The sequence below is a fragment of the Tachyglossus aculeatus genome, chromosome X2, assembly GCF_015852505.1.
Source record: "Tachyglossus aculeatus isolate mTacAcu1 chromosome X2, mTacAcu1.pri, whole genome shotgun sequence".
NCBI classification, from domain to species: domain Eukaryota; kingdom Metazoa; phylum Chordata; class Mammalia; order Monotremata; family Tachyglossidae; genus Tachyglossus; species Tachyglossus aculeatus.
In genome coordinates, this window is record NC_052100.1 from 31,525,394 (window position 1) to 31,539,934 (window position 14,541).

The following is a 14,541-nucleotide window of genomic DNA, read 5'->3' on the forward strand; positions in this document are numbered from 1 at the left end:
CAACTGAGCGCTCAGCCCGCAGGCCAGGGGCTGTGATAGCGTCTCCACCGGCGCTCCAGCCCGCCCCGTCCCGCGGGAGAAGTCTCCCCACGACAGACCTCTTCTCGCGGGCCCGGGTGGCGTCTCCCGTTTCCCCGCAAAACGGGCAAACGAAAATCCCCTCGAGGTGCGGGGGCCCGGGCGGGGGACTGCGGGGCGACGCGGGCTTCGTTTCGTAGGGTGCGGGGGACGGACGGACCGGCCCTCCGGGGCCCAGGCCCCAAGCGCAGCGCTGGGTGCAGAAGGTTCCTGCCCCTTCCCATTCACTCGTGCATTCATTCGGTCGTATTTATTGAGCGCTTACTGCGGGCAGAACACTGTACTAAGCGCTCGGGAGAGTATAATAAAACCATAAAGAGAGACAATCCCTGCCCACAACGGGCCACCCCTAATTTCCAACTGTGCGTTCTTCCCCAGTGTTTAGTACGGTGCTCTGCACACAGTAAGCGCTTGGTAATTATCACCCCTACTATTATTAATTCTATAAAGCTTGTCCCATCTCCCCATATCCCTCCTAAAATCCCTGTCCTGTCCTTCTGCCCTTCTAGCTCAAAATGAAAAGCGGGCGGACAAGCCAGGAAAATGCCAGGGCCGGGACTCGGTAGATGCGGGGGAGGGGAAGGGGTTTTCTGTGTCGCCCCCGCCCCCCGCCCAATCCCGGCGGCAGTGGACTAGCCCTTTGGGGCTGGGAATCCTGTTTTCCCCCCTTGGGAAAAAAAAAAACAGAACCAACCACCCCGTGTTGAAAGGACTTTATCGGCGGGGTGAAAGACGGGATGGATTTTCGACCTCAGGGGGTCGGGGGTGCTCAGGTGTCCGTGTGTGCCTTCGCATGCTTGTGTTCATCAGTGTCTGCTGTGTTCTTGCGGCGTGTCCGTGTACGAATCCGAGCCTGACAGCGTGCGTATCCAAGTGTGTGCACCGGACTGTGTGTATATGTCTGCCGATGCCTGGAGAGTGTGTCGGGGTGTGTTTCCGTGTCTGTACGTAATCGCCTCCGTGGGGGTGGGGTGGGGGTGTAACCGGGTGTTGACACGTGGGGGGGCGTATGGACGGATGCGAATGTGTGAGTGTGCATCTGGATGTTTGCAGATGTATATGGGGGCCAACGTGTACATGCTGCCGTGCTTCCATGCCCGTACGACCGTAAACAAGGATGTGAATGCGTACCCGGGCACGGTTGGCTATATTTGTGCATCGGGTGTGTGCTTATGTGAGCATGTGTGTACGAGAGTGCACGCATGTGTGTACGCGTGCTGCCTCTTTCTCTGTCCCAGAGGAAATCCCTTGAGCGTACTGTGCGCCGAAAGAGCAATCCTATCCGTCCGCCCGGGCCCACGGGGCTGTCTGCGCCGGGAGTCTATCACACTCCAACCGGACGGTCCACACCTCCCTCCCGGACCCGCACGAAGCCCCGTCCCCCACGGCGGGCGCGGGAGCCGCTGGTCAGTCCCCGGGTGGTGGTGGTGATGGTATCACTATGTGCCAAGCCCTGTCCTAAGCGCTGGGGAGGGGACAAGGGAGGAAGGGCCAGAGAGAAGTCGGGAGCGGGTCCAGGAGGCTGGGGAAGGGGGCAGAGATGGAGACGGAGGCGGAGGTGAGAGACAGAGGCAGAGACGGAGATGCTCCGAGCGGTTTGGAGAGTGCCAAGGGGGGAGGAGGGGGAGACGGGAGGGGAAGCAGGGGGCGGGGGGAGCAGGGGGAGGAGGAAAAGGAGCGGGAGGAGGAGGAGCCGCCGCCGCCGCCGCCGCCGCCGTGACCCAAACTCCAAAGTTTATCTTGCCCGAAATCAGCAGCCGGCCGGGCGCGCGGAGGAGCGGCGCTCAGCCGGGCCCGGGCTGGAGCCGGCCCTGCTCCCGGGGCCGCCCGGACCGGGGGCTCCAGGGGCAGCGGGGGGCTCTCCGCACCGTGGACCTCGCCTGACGCTCGGGACCCCGGAGCCAGACGACCCGCAGGCACGCGGGACGAGAACCGGAGGGAGACCGGGCCCTGGTGCGCCCTGCTGCGCCCTTCTCCTGCGCCCTGGTGCGCCCTGCTTCTGCGCCCTGCGCTCCGGGGGAAGGCGAGGCATGAAATAACCCGAGGAGCGGGGCGTTGAGGACTCACCCCCGGCCCCTTCCCCACCCCCTCCGGCCCGGCGGGAGGAAACCACAGAGACACGGAAGAAAAACACCCAAAAAAGGAGGGGGGGCGGGGGGGAGAAAGAGAAACGTCCTACCCATGGACCGCAGGAAGTGACCCCCGCCGTCCAGGAGGCTGCGGGCGACAGAAGCTGCGGAGACAAAGAAGAAGAGGAGAAGGAGGGGAAGGCAAAGGGCCGGGATAAGCTGACCCCGTCCGGGGTGGCCGGCAGCGACGAGGGAGGGGGCGGGAGGGGGCAGCGCCCGGACCGGCGGAAAGTTTCTCCCGCCCCCTCCCCCGTTCCCCATCCTGCCCCTCCCCCGGGTCACCGGAGAAGAGGGGCAACTTCTGGAAGGAAGGGGCGGGGGGCTGGGAGGGGAGGGGAGGGGGCTGCGGAGGGGACCCCCTCCCCGGGTGTCCCCCGGGTGTCCCCCGGGTGTCCCCTCGGGCCGGGGAGCAGCGTCCGCGGGCCGCGCCGCCAAGCTCCCTCCTGTCCCTCCTCTCCCTCCCTCCTCTCCCCCCCTTCCCTCCCGGACGCTCATTTGCATAGCCCGCTGGAGCTCGGCCAATCGGCGCCCTCCCTCCGCCCTCCCCACGGGGGGGGGGGGATCATGAATAATTCACCGGCCTAATCAGCCAGCCCCATGCGCGCGGCTCCCCGGCCATTCCCGTGCGGGTCCGCCTCTCCCCCCCCCCGCCCGCCTCGACTTATCTGCGAGCGCGCGCCCCCCCTGCCGCCCCCCGCTCGGCGGCGAGGCTGATGCCCGCGCCCAGAGCCGGCCCCGCGGGCGGCTAGGAGGACCAGCATGTCTCGGAGGAAGCAAGCCAAGCCCCAGCACCTGCGCGCCGACGGCGACCCCCGGCCGCCCGGCGGCCCGGCCGACGAGCGCGGTAAGGGGGCGGGGGAGGGGGGTCGGGGGAGGCCGATGACCCCCCGCCTCCAGGACCCGCGGGGGGGGGGGGGGAACTTCGGCGGACCCTGAGCCCCCTTAACCACCTCCCCAGCCCTGCAGAAGCCGGGGGGTGCCGTGTCTCTCCCCCCGAGAGTCCGGCATCCTGGGCATCTCTCCGGTCCTCCCCCTCGCACCCTGGGGAGCGGGCTTTTTTTTGAGGGGAGGGGGCATTTGTCGGCACAAAGTTGCGAGTTCAGCCGCAGGGGCTTCTCTGCTCCCTTGGACCGGGGCGGGGGGCGGTTCGGGAGCCCCCCACCCGTTCCCACCGCACTCACCTGGAGCGAGACCCCTCTCAGACCCCTCCAGGGGAACACGCCCACCCCCTCAGCACCATCCCGGGGGAGCTTCTGGGACCCCTGAACGCCCCCGCCCCACTTCCTCCCCTACTTCCCATGGTGGCCTTTTCCCACCCACTCTGCGGTGGGCCCAACCTGGTCAGAGGGAAGAGCCCCTAGGGAAGATGACCTGACCAGACTGGGCCCCCCCTGGGGAGAGGGTTGGAGGCAGCTGGGAGATGTGACCCCCCAATTCCAGCCCCCGGCCGGTCCTTCTTTCCTCCCTCCTCGGGTCCTGGGGTAGGGTGGGGGGCATCCAGGGGCGACAAGGACTCCCCTGCGGGGCTTGGGGAGAGGCGGGGAGGAGGAAGGAAGGAGAAGGGGACGGGGGTGGGGAGGGGGCTCGAAAAGTCGAGCCAGGCCCGAACTTAACTCCCCGGCTTCGACCTTCCATCCTGGCTCATCATCCCACAGGGCCCCACATCTGTCTAGCCTCCTTGCCAGATGTCAGCCCTGGCAGCCCTCTAGGAGAAGGCCGGGGGGTGGGGGGCTTCGGCCCCTGGAGACCCCCCGGGGACCAGGCCAGCGCCCCTCTGTCAATCGATCGTATTTATTGAGCGCTTACTGTGTGCAGAGCACTGTACTAAGCACTTGGGACGTACAAGTTGGCCACATATAGAGACAGCCCCTACCCAACAGTGGGCCCGGCCCAATCCCGGGATCCCAGACCTGCGGGAACCCCCGTTTCTGGCGCTCAGAAAACCCTTCTGGAACGGACAACGGGCGAGGAGTGGGGAGGAAGGGGCTTGGGGAGAGGGTTTGGTTTTGGGAGTTTTATTGGGGACCCCTAAAACTTCGCCGGGAGCAGAAGCGGCTTCGACACTCCATTCCAGGAGGGAAAAGCCAACCCGCAATTGATTTTTCCCAACCCGAAAAGAGAGAGACGGAGAAATTGGAGAGAACGATGCAACTAGTTTGGGGTTTTCTTTTCCCCCCCCCCCCCTCTTTTTGGAGGTGCTTGTTACGGCTGTGAGTCTTATCGGCGTAGCCAAGTCACCTAAGATTAGAAGGGAAGATATGCTAAAAAAGAAACGCTTGCATATGGTGGGTAGATTAAGGACAAAGAATCTTTTTGTCATGGAAATGGTTTTTTTTTTTTTGTTTACTTCATCACATAGAATTTCTCACACTTGGTTTGTTTTGTATTGCTCTCAATGACTACATGATCAAATGAATGGATTTATTTCTGCGGAATGAGAAAGACAGTCTTTCCATCAAAAGAAGTACATTGGATCCCAGCGAGGAATTTTAAAGCGTTATTATTGTGGCTTCTGAATAGCTTAAAAACGGCTTTCACAGCCACCTCAAAATGCAACTATGTCAATACTTCCCAGGCCGGGAAGACTTCACCAAATGTACGCTCTCCGCTTGTATTAAAGCATATTTTAATTAATAGAGCACAACCCCTGGCGGTTAACAATTAACCGGCTGAAGCGGTACTGTAAGATTTTCGGTTTCTCTCCAGAAATGTGAACGAGGTGAACCGAGAGGGGGGAAAACGTGTCGAGGGATGTGGAGAACACATTAAGCCCCCTAAAATGGGGTAAATCATTGACAAGTTCAGTTAGGGACTCCGCTGCTCGCTCCTCCAGCGATTGTAAACGGGTCCAAATATCCTGGGTGCCTGGAGATCGGAATAGCTCAATTTCACTTGTCCAAGCCTGGGTTTTTTTCTCTCTACCGTTTCACGCTTGTTGCTACAGTTCCTGATCCTATTTTGCAACAGGCCAAGAATAGTCTATGCCGGCGAGTGGCTCGTTTCTCGAAGTTTTCGGAAGGCGGTTTGGGCGAACCCTTAAAAACAATTGTAGGATTCCTTTTACTTTGTCCGGGCAAGAAAGTCTGGCCTCCCGCTGACAGCCAGCGGAAGGTTTGTTTATTTTCGATGCGAGGGCTTCGTTAGACCGTAGCTATGGAGGTGTCGGGCAGGGGCGATCCCCCCTTTTTTAGGGAGAGATCCCTGGAAATTTAGTTTCAAAAATGGCAACGAATGTGGGCCCCGGAGCCCCAGCTCTGAAGTGGAACGACGAAGATGAGGGAGAGAAACGCCTTAGCAGATGCAAAGTTATACGACAGCTCAGCCAACTTTGCAAAAGAGGCTGCCGTGAAGTTTTAGAAACGAGGTGGTTCGTGGTTGGGAGTCCGTTTCGGATGTGGCAGAAAGCTCTTTAGTAAAAACAACAGGGGAATCTAAGTCTGGTGAGGGAGCTTGAAATCTGTAGATAATTGACTATGCCGCGAATCACACATTTACGTTCGGATTTAACTTCTTTTTTTTTTTTTTTTTTTTTTGGAAGGCTGCGTTAAACCTCTGGCAGGGTGAAAAGGGATGTTTGCGAACCGAGAGTGAGGCTGTATTGCTAGGAAGTTTTACTTTAGAAGCGCGAACAAAAAGCGGGTAGGCAGAAGTAGTTGGAGGGTGCTGCTAGAGAGCTCTCGTGGGGAGACTTTAATTAGGGAAATCGTTTATCCGGAGTGACAAAAGAATGAAAATAATTGTAACAGATATTCAAAGCAATGCCTTCATCCACTTTTTCCCTCTCTCTCTTTCTCTCCCTCTCTCTATTTCTCTCTCTCTTTCTCCCTCCCTGTCTCTCCACCCTCCCACCCACCCCCCACCCCCTTTTGGTAGCATTTCATCTCCGGGATTACCGTTCTTTATTTTTTTCAATAGTCCATTCTTTTCTAAATTAACTAATTACCGATTATTTTATTTCACGAATCTGAGCGCTAGAAGCGAATGGTAGGTGTATTCCGACTCCTGTTAAATTAATACCAACCAATCAGGAGGATTTTTTCGCCCTTTGCATATTTTTGATTTTTGAAAAATGAATGAAACTTTTTAAGACCACCCTGGTATTATTTCACGTACCCTTCTAAACACTAACGAGCATATAAGAGTTACTGACGCGACCTGTTCCGTATTAAACTTTTAGTCAAGGTGTGTTCTGTCGCCTAGTTTGAGGGTAAAATATACGCTGAAGGAACTGAATCATTGCGGATCTCAAACGATTTTTGCAACCGAGAATTTCTTTTTAATTGCTAGGAGTAATTATTCTAAAGGTTTGCCCCTGCCAAGGTATAATAATGTGCAGTTATCTCAAAAAATCATTTTAATGGTGGTGACTGTGTGATTTGAAAATTTACTCAGCTGCATTTATTTACTGAATGTTTTGGACTTAGCAAAATAGGACCACCAGCTCGACTGCAAAGAAATCTTTCTCTTTTATCTCTGTGTGTGCACGCTTCGTGTACACACATGTGTGCAGGCACACAGTACACATTCTTTAAAATGCGGCAAAGCAAAAGGAAACAATGCAGATGTTCGTTTACATCATTTGTAAACCTGGGATAATTGAAATATGAAAGGTGACCTTAAGTAACACATAAATAGGAAAAGATGAATTTGCGAACATTTCTTTCGAATCAACAGAGATGACTTATTTGATTTAATATATATATATAAATATGGGTGCCCAGAATCCTTAACAATTACCTGTCACTTTGAGAAGGGATATTTCTGTTTCCTAAAGTTACAGAATTTCTGTAGGCAATTCACATAAAAAGTTTTCAGCGTATGCGAGTTCATTAGGCATTTTGTATATAATTTTTGTATCTACAATATAAATCCATGTACATTGTGATAGGTCACAGTGGATACACACACACACACACACACACATCAATGGATTATGTATACATATATATATATATGTATATATTTTGTCCAGATCCAAAAAGAGTCAAAGATGTGGGTTTACAGCAGGAATTGTTTAGCAAGTTGATTATTTGTTGTATACAAGATGATGGAGAAAGCAGGCAAAAGTGGGTCAGATTTCATCTTGTGCTGCTAATCTCAGACAAGTCTTAGCAGTCATCTCAAGGTGGCCAGAAAGACGCTTGCTTTTTCTTGGGCATTCACCCGAGGTGCAGCCATGGCCTCTGGAAGTGACCAACAACGGGATCTTACTCTTCTTAAATATGAGTGTGAATGCTGATTTTTATGCCTAGTATTTTAGAGCTGCCAACTCACCAGTCATTTTTAGCCTTGAGCAAAAACACAGGCCGATCTCCATGAATGTCACTTTTAGATAATAGTTCTACCACTTAGATAGTCTTTGTTACCCCCCCACCCCACCCCATTTGATCTGTTGATCTGTCGCCAGACTTAAGGCTAGCGTAGCTGTGGACTGTGTTTGTTAGTAAGGCTGGGATGCCAGTGGCTACTGCTGGTGGCCAAATTGGTATGAGAGAATGCTAAAAATGTTCAGCTCCGACCTATTTTAGAGAAAAGTGTGCACACTTAAAAGTCCAAGTGGAAAGCAACCTTTAATCTGAAATTCATTTTCCGGGATTACCACTTTTTCTTCAACTGTTCATTTCCCTATAGGATTGTAGGGTAGATTAATTTCAAGTGCTTTGATGCTCTAAATGTTATGTATGTATTTTTTTTTTTTTGAGAAAGCAAATAGAAATGGAAGTGTAAGGAAAAATCATGCCCCACATCTGTTCTAGAAAATACCAGGAAGTATTCAGACCCTTTCTGGGATGGTGTAAAAGGCCAAAGAGGGAGAGAAGTTCCAGTAATTGTCTTCATTTTCGCTAAGCCTGATTCTTCGAATAACTAAAGTAAGACCAAACCCTCCCGATACTGAAGATTGCTGATGAGAGAGGCCACATTTTACCATAGCAGCATGCCTTTTCCAGTTCAAACTGAAACAGATTTACCCTTAGTGATTTCAGTGCTCTCCCCCCAACCCCCCAACCCCACTCCACACACACACACACACACACATGCACACACACACACCTCAGTCCCTCTTCTCTTTCCCTCTTTCCCATCCCTCTTGGGCCTTTCCAGTGTGTTTGGGTCCAGCGTTCCGTACCAAGTTGGGTGTCACGGAGAAGGTGGGCTCGTACTGCGCCGGCGGCTGTCGGCGAGCTACTGATGGACTCTCCCTGAGGGTGGGTAGTTAGAAGTGCTTTGACAAGCCTTAGCTGATTTAACCTTTGCCTGCTTTGCCCTGCTAGGGGTGGCTGCTGGACGTCGGACTCATAATACAATTAGTACATCTGTGCAGTTGACCTTGGCAGCAGGACTTACCACTGTTCTGTTAAGTGTTAACACTGAATTTGAGTGTTAACTAGAGAACCCTGTGAGTTTGTTCCATGCTGCGTCCGGTTTATCAAATGCCCATCTAGTGCAGCACAAGTGTTTACAGTTCTTCAAGAAGGAAAAAGGTTTTCTTTTGTGCAGCCGGGCATCTTGAACCGGTTAATTAACCCTACAGGTGCCACGGGACTTTGTTTTAATTCATCGGCACAGCCTTATTATTACTGTTTCAAGAGTGACCTCTTAACCGCATTATTCGATCATTTCATTGTCCGATTTGCATTCATACGCACGGAGGCGCTGGGTTCGTCAAACCGAGATGATTGACAGTGATCGTTTTTTCCGGGGCGTGGGGGGAGGAGGGGTTGTGTGTGTGTGTGTGTGTGTGTGTGTGTGTGTGTGTGTGTGTGTGTGTGTGTGCTTGTGTGTGTGTATGCTTGCGTGTGTGTCTCAACTTCGTTTATCTAAACACAACAGTACAGCACAAATGATGGAAATGATTTACTAAACCCAACAAAAGAGCTCAGTCATTTCAGGCAGGGCTACAGACTCTCCCATTCCGGCTGTTTCACAGCTGTAAGGATGAATTTCATAGTCTCATCAGGCTGCTTTTAGGCCATCTTAGATTTTGATAAGTTTATAGTTTGGGTGTTTTTTGTTGTTGTTGTTGTTGTTTATTTCGTTTCTTTTCAACACAGTAGTAGTTTGATAAAGCTCAATGTACAAGCAACCGGACCCGTTTTCTCAAGTCATGAAAATACTGCCCTTAATTTTTCTTGTTGGGTTTATGAGGCTATTGGGGGGCTGGGAGAGCTAGAACTCTCAACCCCCAGCCACCAAGTCCCCTTCCTACCGAGCAGTCTTTCCACGGAAGACTTTAACGTTGATAACCAATTACAGATTTGGGCCTGCTGAAATTATGCCCAAGTGGGTGTATCCGTGTTTTCCTCCCAAGTGTGTGATTATGGCATCCCAGCTAAGATGAAAGCCCTATTCTTTAACCCCGCTGAAAGGCAGCACCCTATAATGTTTGCTTCAACAGGCCGCACGGACAGTTCCAGCGAATGACCAGTGCCGCTGCCATTCCACATCTGGTCGGGGGTATAAAGGCATCAGTGTGTCCGCTCTCTGGTGCTCCACGGCGCAGATTACAAACTGCAAATGTTTTAAGCGGAAGACAGTTGGCAACTGAGCCACAGGTGGTTGTTACTTAACCAATTCAGAGATTTAGGCCACTGAATAGATCCGACTAAGTGTGCCAGCAGGGTCAGTCCCGGGTTTTACATAGCAAGAGTGCCCTCCTCTGTTCAGCTCCGCATTCACAGCGTTTGTGGCCTGTGAAAAAGGACAGAAAAATTTTCTATTGAGCCTGGAATTTCTTCTACATTGTTAAACACGGTAGGGGTCTCTATTTGTCTCCTCCTGTTTCACAGCTTGGGCCCAGTGTGGGATCATTCATCTTTCTTTATGGGATTCAAAGCTATCATAAAGAGTTAAAAAGAATTAATTTGCAAGAAAATAAGTGTCTTCTAACAATTTAAGAAAACTTGAAAAATGCCGTGTAGATTTTTTAAGGGGTGGAAGAGTTAAAGGAAGAGGTGGGCTCCCCTTTCTTAAAGATTCGAACACCCTTTCAAAACTCAGGCCCACCGAAAAGTTAATGCAGGGAGTGTGAGCGTGTGGCTGTGTGTGTTTTCATCTCGGCTGAGATATTGCTTTGCCTTTCTAGTCTTTTCCATAAATAAAAATGTGTGGACTAAACGGGTCGGCAAAAACAAGCCTTTGCCCCTTCGGAGAACCTAAATTCTAAGCCAGCGGCCTCTGCCTCCGTTTCACGGGCCTTTAGTACTTGGGCAGCTCATTGCTGAGGCCCTCTACTACTGCAACAACAACAACAAACTTGGCTAAGAGCTGCCTTTTGAAATGACTTTTAGATTTGCTAGGAAGAACGTTCCACTTCCAGTCATGAGATGAGAAGCCGAATTCCCTTTAACTGACAAGCAGCCCACACTGGGCGTCTCAGCTGAAATTTCGGCTGAGGGATAGGCTGCTTTGTGCGAAAACATGGGGGTGGGAGGGTGGGAGACAGACGGGGGGGTGATGCGGGGTGGTTGGGGGGACGCTGGCACTTCCCTCACCAATTAAGATTTTGCTACCTGTCCCCAGGATTTCACTTTCCAGGAGATTGACCCTTAAACCGGCAATCCCATTTGACGTTGCAGAGCATTTTTGTCGGAAAAATATCCTTGAATATTTAATTCGAGTTGGAAAAGTTATGGAGATACAGAGCAGCTGTGGCCATTTTTACAACACGACCATCTTCTGGCACTTAATTATGTTTCCCAGGAGCCTAAAAATATCTTAGCATTTTTTTCACTAATAGGAAATACCCTTTTTATGTCATTTTTAGGCATGAATGATGCCTCTGCAAACATACAGTTAAAAAAAAAGCCCACCAACGAAAAAACAAACTTTAAAATCCGAGAAAATATTTTTCTAATGTAAAGATTCTTATCTAATCCGACTGGAAACGTGCTTTAGCAGTGAGCCATTTTCATGCAAAATTGGAAGTGGCTTAATAAAGAGCAGATCAGGAATTAATCAAAGCTGAGACAATAGTGAAACTGTTTTTTGGCTCCTTCCGCCTTGAGAGAGTTGATCCTCGAAAAGGGAACATTTTGTTAAAAACGTTCAGTGTATATTTTACAAGTTATCTGGAGGAGAAAGAAATTTTAAATTTAAATCTAACCCAAAACAGCTTCATCTTTAAAACTGCCATCAAAAGGTTTAGACCAGATTTTCTCTTTCCCCTTCCCTCCCCTCCTCCCACCACCCCCCTGCAGCCTCCCCCCACCTCAACAGAACTAAAGAAGATGGGGTCTGCTGTAAAAAAAATATGTTTGAGCCCTGAAAAAGGATCTCCAAGCCTTCACGACACACAGCAAGAATTGGCATAGCTTTGAGCTCACTTTCTTCATGTCTTCACACTCCCTGAAACAGTCACCCTCTTCTTTCATCACTTGTTTTTTTTTCTCTTTCTCACTCTTCCTGCATGTTTGTGCAAGAAAACCTTAATATTACACTCCTCAGTGTGTGTGAGAGGGAGCATCGTTGAAAGCTTTATCCTCGGAGAGTTCCCTTTGTGACATTAGCAAAGGACAAGACTCTTCTCCCATCAGCACCTTCTACCTCCCACGCATTTACCCACGAAGCAGCCAAACAATTGTATCATTTCATTTGGAAAAGTCAAGTCCCTACAATAGCTCAAAATCAGTGACCAGCTAGAGAAGCGGGTTAACGTTCCTTTGGTCCGTGTTCTGGTGGATTTTTGTTGTTGCTGCTTTGTTTTTTTTCTTTCCCACTTGTTTCACCATGGCTCTTATGTGCTATAAATTCATGTTAAATCCCTTGGCTGGTTACAGTTTCAGATCTCATAGCTGCTCAGCTGCCAAGCTGGGAAAAACAAATTCCTGTGGGGCTAATGACAATGTCCGTAATACAAGGCTACTTGAGTTCTTATTTTCCCCAGCCCCTTCCCCCCACCCCCAGCCTCTCCAAAACATGTTTAAAAATTGCAGCCACATTGTAGCTGGAAGTGAAAAGGGTCTCCCTGTTTCGGAGTGAGATAGTAATGATCAAACTCCTTGCATGACTTTCCATTCTATGACTTTGAAGTTTAAGACAAAATGAAGGATTAGATGCAAGTGGAAGAAAAATGGTCAGACTCTTTTTCAGAAATATAAGGACAAACTCAAACCATTTCAGAGTCAAAAGGCTGGAATGCCTTTCCAGGACAGGTTTTCTGGTTATTAAGAGGGTTCTCAAATTAGATCAGAAAGAAACTAATGTAACAGCACTTTGGATTCGTAATTGGGAAGTGGCCTACCTGCAGAACAAACTGCAAGATGCGTTTCACCCGCACATCCGTCTTTTTCTGATGTATCAGAAAACAACAAATTCAGCATGCTTTTTAGTTTGAGTGGCTTGTGGGCCTCTTGCTTCTTCCTAACGGTGCTGAAGATAGATTTAATATGTAATCTTTTAGAAAATGCTTTCTTACCATTAAGCCAATTGAACCTGTTCTTCCTAGGATTTGGAGTTGAGAATTGGGGTTTCCTTTTTGGTTCAAAGGCAATTTAGTAAAATGACCCCCAATCTTTCTATTCAAATAAAAACCCTTGCTGAAGGTCAGGGGGCCGGGTGGCAGGAGGGTGAAAGTGGTTCTCTTCAGCTCATTCTTTGCTTCGTAAAATGCCATGAAAATGGCACTGTTAAGTACAGCGACAAAAAGGCTAATTGTTTTCCGAGAGTGATTCTAAAAGGATAACCATACTCGGTGGAATATGACAGATTCTCACTCTTTCCGATCATGATATTGATTGATGTTACAAGTAAATCTACTATCCTCTGAATCCCAGGAGGGGGTGTGGGGGGGTGAGGGGGTGGGGGGAAGGGGGAGCGCAAGCTGGAACGGGACAGCCAGCGATCGGAATTCCTAGTGGAGTGTATCTTCTCCTATTTCAGATGGTAGCTTTAAGGCAGGATATTTGGGACAGAAGTGGCGATTCCAAAATGAATACGAAATCATTGTGCTTCCACTAGCTTCGCTTTAGAGGGAATTTGTGCCAGACTGAACAGAAGAAAGTAAACTGTGTAAATGGTCACTGCTACATATTCCACAGCGACATTCTGATCGTGGCTCTCCAGAGCCCCTGGAAATTAGCTTTGAAAAGACCTTTATATGCTTCTGGTTACAGAGGGAGAGGACTTCTAAATTTGGATTTGGAAGACATGGTTGTACTTTGCTACACATTTGGATACTTGGATGAAAAATAACCGAGCGGTTTAGATTTGAGTTAGCTAAGCTTGGGTCCGAATTTACTGCAGCTACTATTTATTATACAACATAAATTACTTTATATTCCCTGTCCAGTTGCTCCGGGGGGAAAGAATTAGCAGTGTTTAGCTAAACAGCTAATGAGGCAAAGTTAGATTGACTGTTTCTCCAGTATTTCTAGTAATAATTGGAAAATTTGGATTTTGAAAGTGTTCCATGCCATCTGAATACTTACAAAGTTAAAATTGAAGAGTCCATGAAAAATGTAAGTCTCTAAGGTAAATATAGATTTGTTTGTATCAGCTGGAACCTTTAAAAACAGGACTACTGCAGTGTGAACAAGTAGGGTTCCTCCTCCAACACACACGTACCTTTTCCTACCTATCAATTTGATTTGCTTCATGCAGGAGCAGTCGATCATGCCAAAGCAGGATCATCAAGGAACCTTTCATTGTTAAAAAATAAGTTAGGATTTGACTTAAGAATCATCTTTGAAGCTAGCTTAATCAGAACGGTCTTTTGGAAGAGATCCAGAAATTGGGTTGAACATCTAGTTCATATCTCTCCAGTAACAAAAATATACCCCACGCTGGCCTTTCATTAATGTGTAGTAATTGCATGGGGCTTCAGACTTACAGCTAGCTCGTAATGCATTACACTAACTTTAAAACGTATTCGAGGGTCAGGGCTGATGATATAAAGTCCGAGTCATCTACAGTACTGAATCATTTTCCCCTCCAAAAGGATGCCAAAAGTCTCAGAATTCAATCATACTTGTTTCACTTGTATGCTTTATAAATAACAGTGTTTTGTCACACTGCTCTATGGTTGTTTGCACATAACTTATCTCTGTGTATATAAGAATCGGTGCATATATCTCAATTCCTCCATGGAGATCATGTAATTGATGTGATTTTCTGCTATACGTCTCATAATTGGAATTTCAGGCATAAATCGAATGATTGGATAATGCAGATGAGTTTTTTATTTACGCATTTTTAAGAAATGGGCTTTTAAATTCGGAACTGCAGAAATTAAATTTATCTCTTGCATTAAATGCAGAGTGCTCCAGTGTGGTTAATAGTAAACAAAATTGGAGACCATCATTTTTTTAAAATTTGGGACCAAATGGCCACACTCAAC

General features: G+C 49.3%; 1 protein-coding gene across 1 annotated transcript in view; it reads left to right on the forward strand.

Annotated features, from left to right (window-relative positions):
* Nucleotides 1-2,966: 2,966 nt before the first annotated feature.
* SALL3 (spalt like transcription factor 3) overlaps nucleotides 2,967-14,541 on the forward strand; it is a 20,826-nt gene continuing 9,251 nt past the window's right edge. Inside the window, exon 1 of the mRNA XM_038771236.1 lies at nucleotides 2,967-3,051. Coding sequence (XP_038627164.1) covers nucleotides 2,967-3,051 — 85 coding nt within the window. The remainder of the gene's footprint in view (nucleotides 3,052-14,541) is intronic.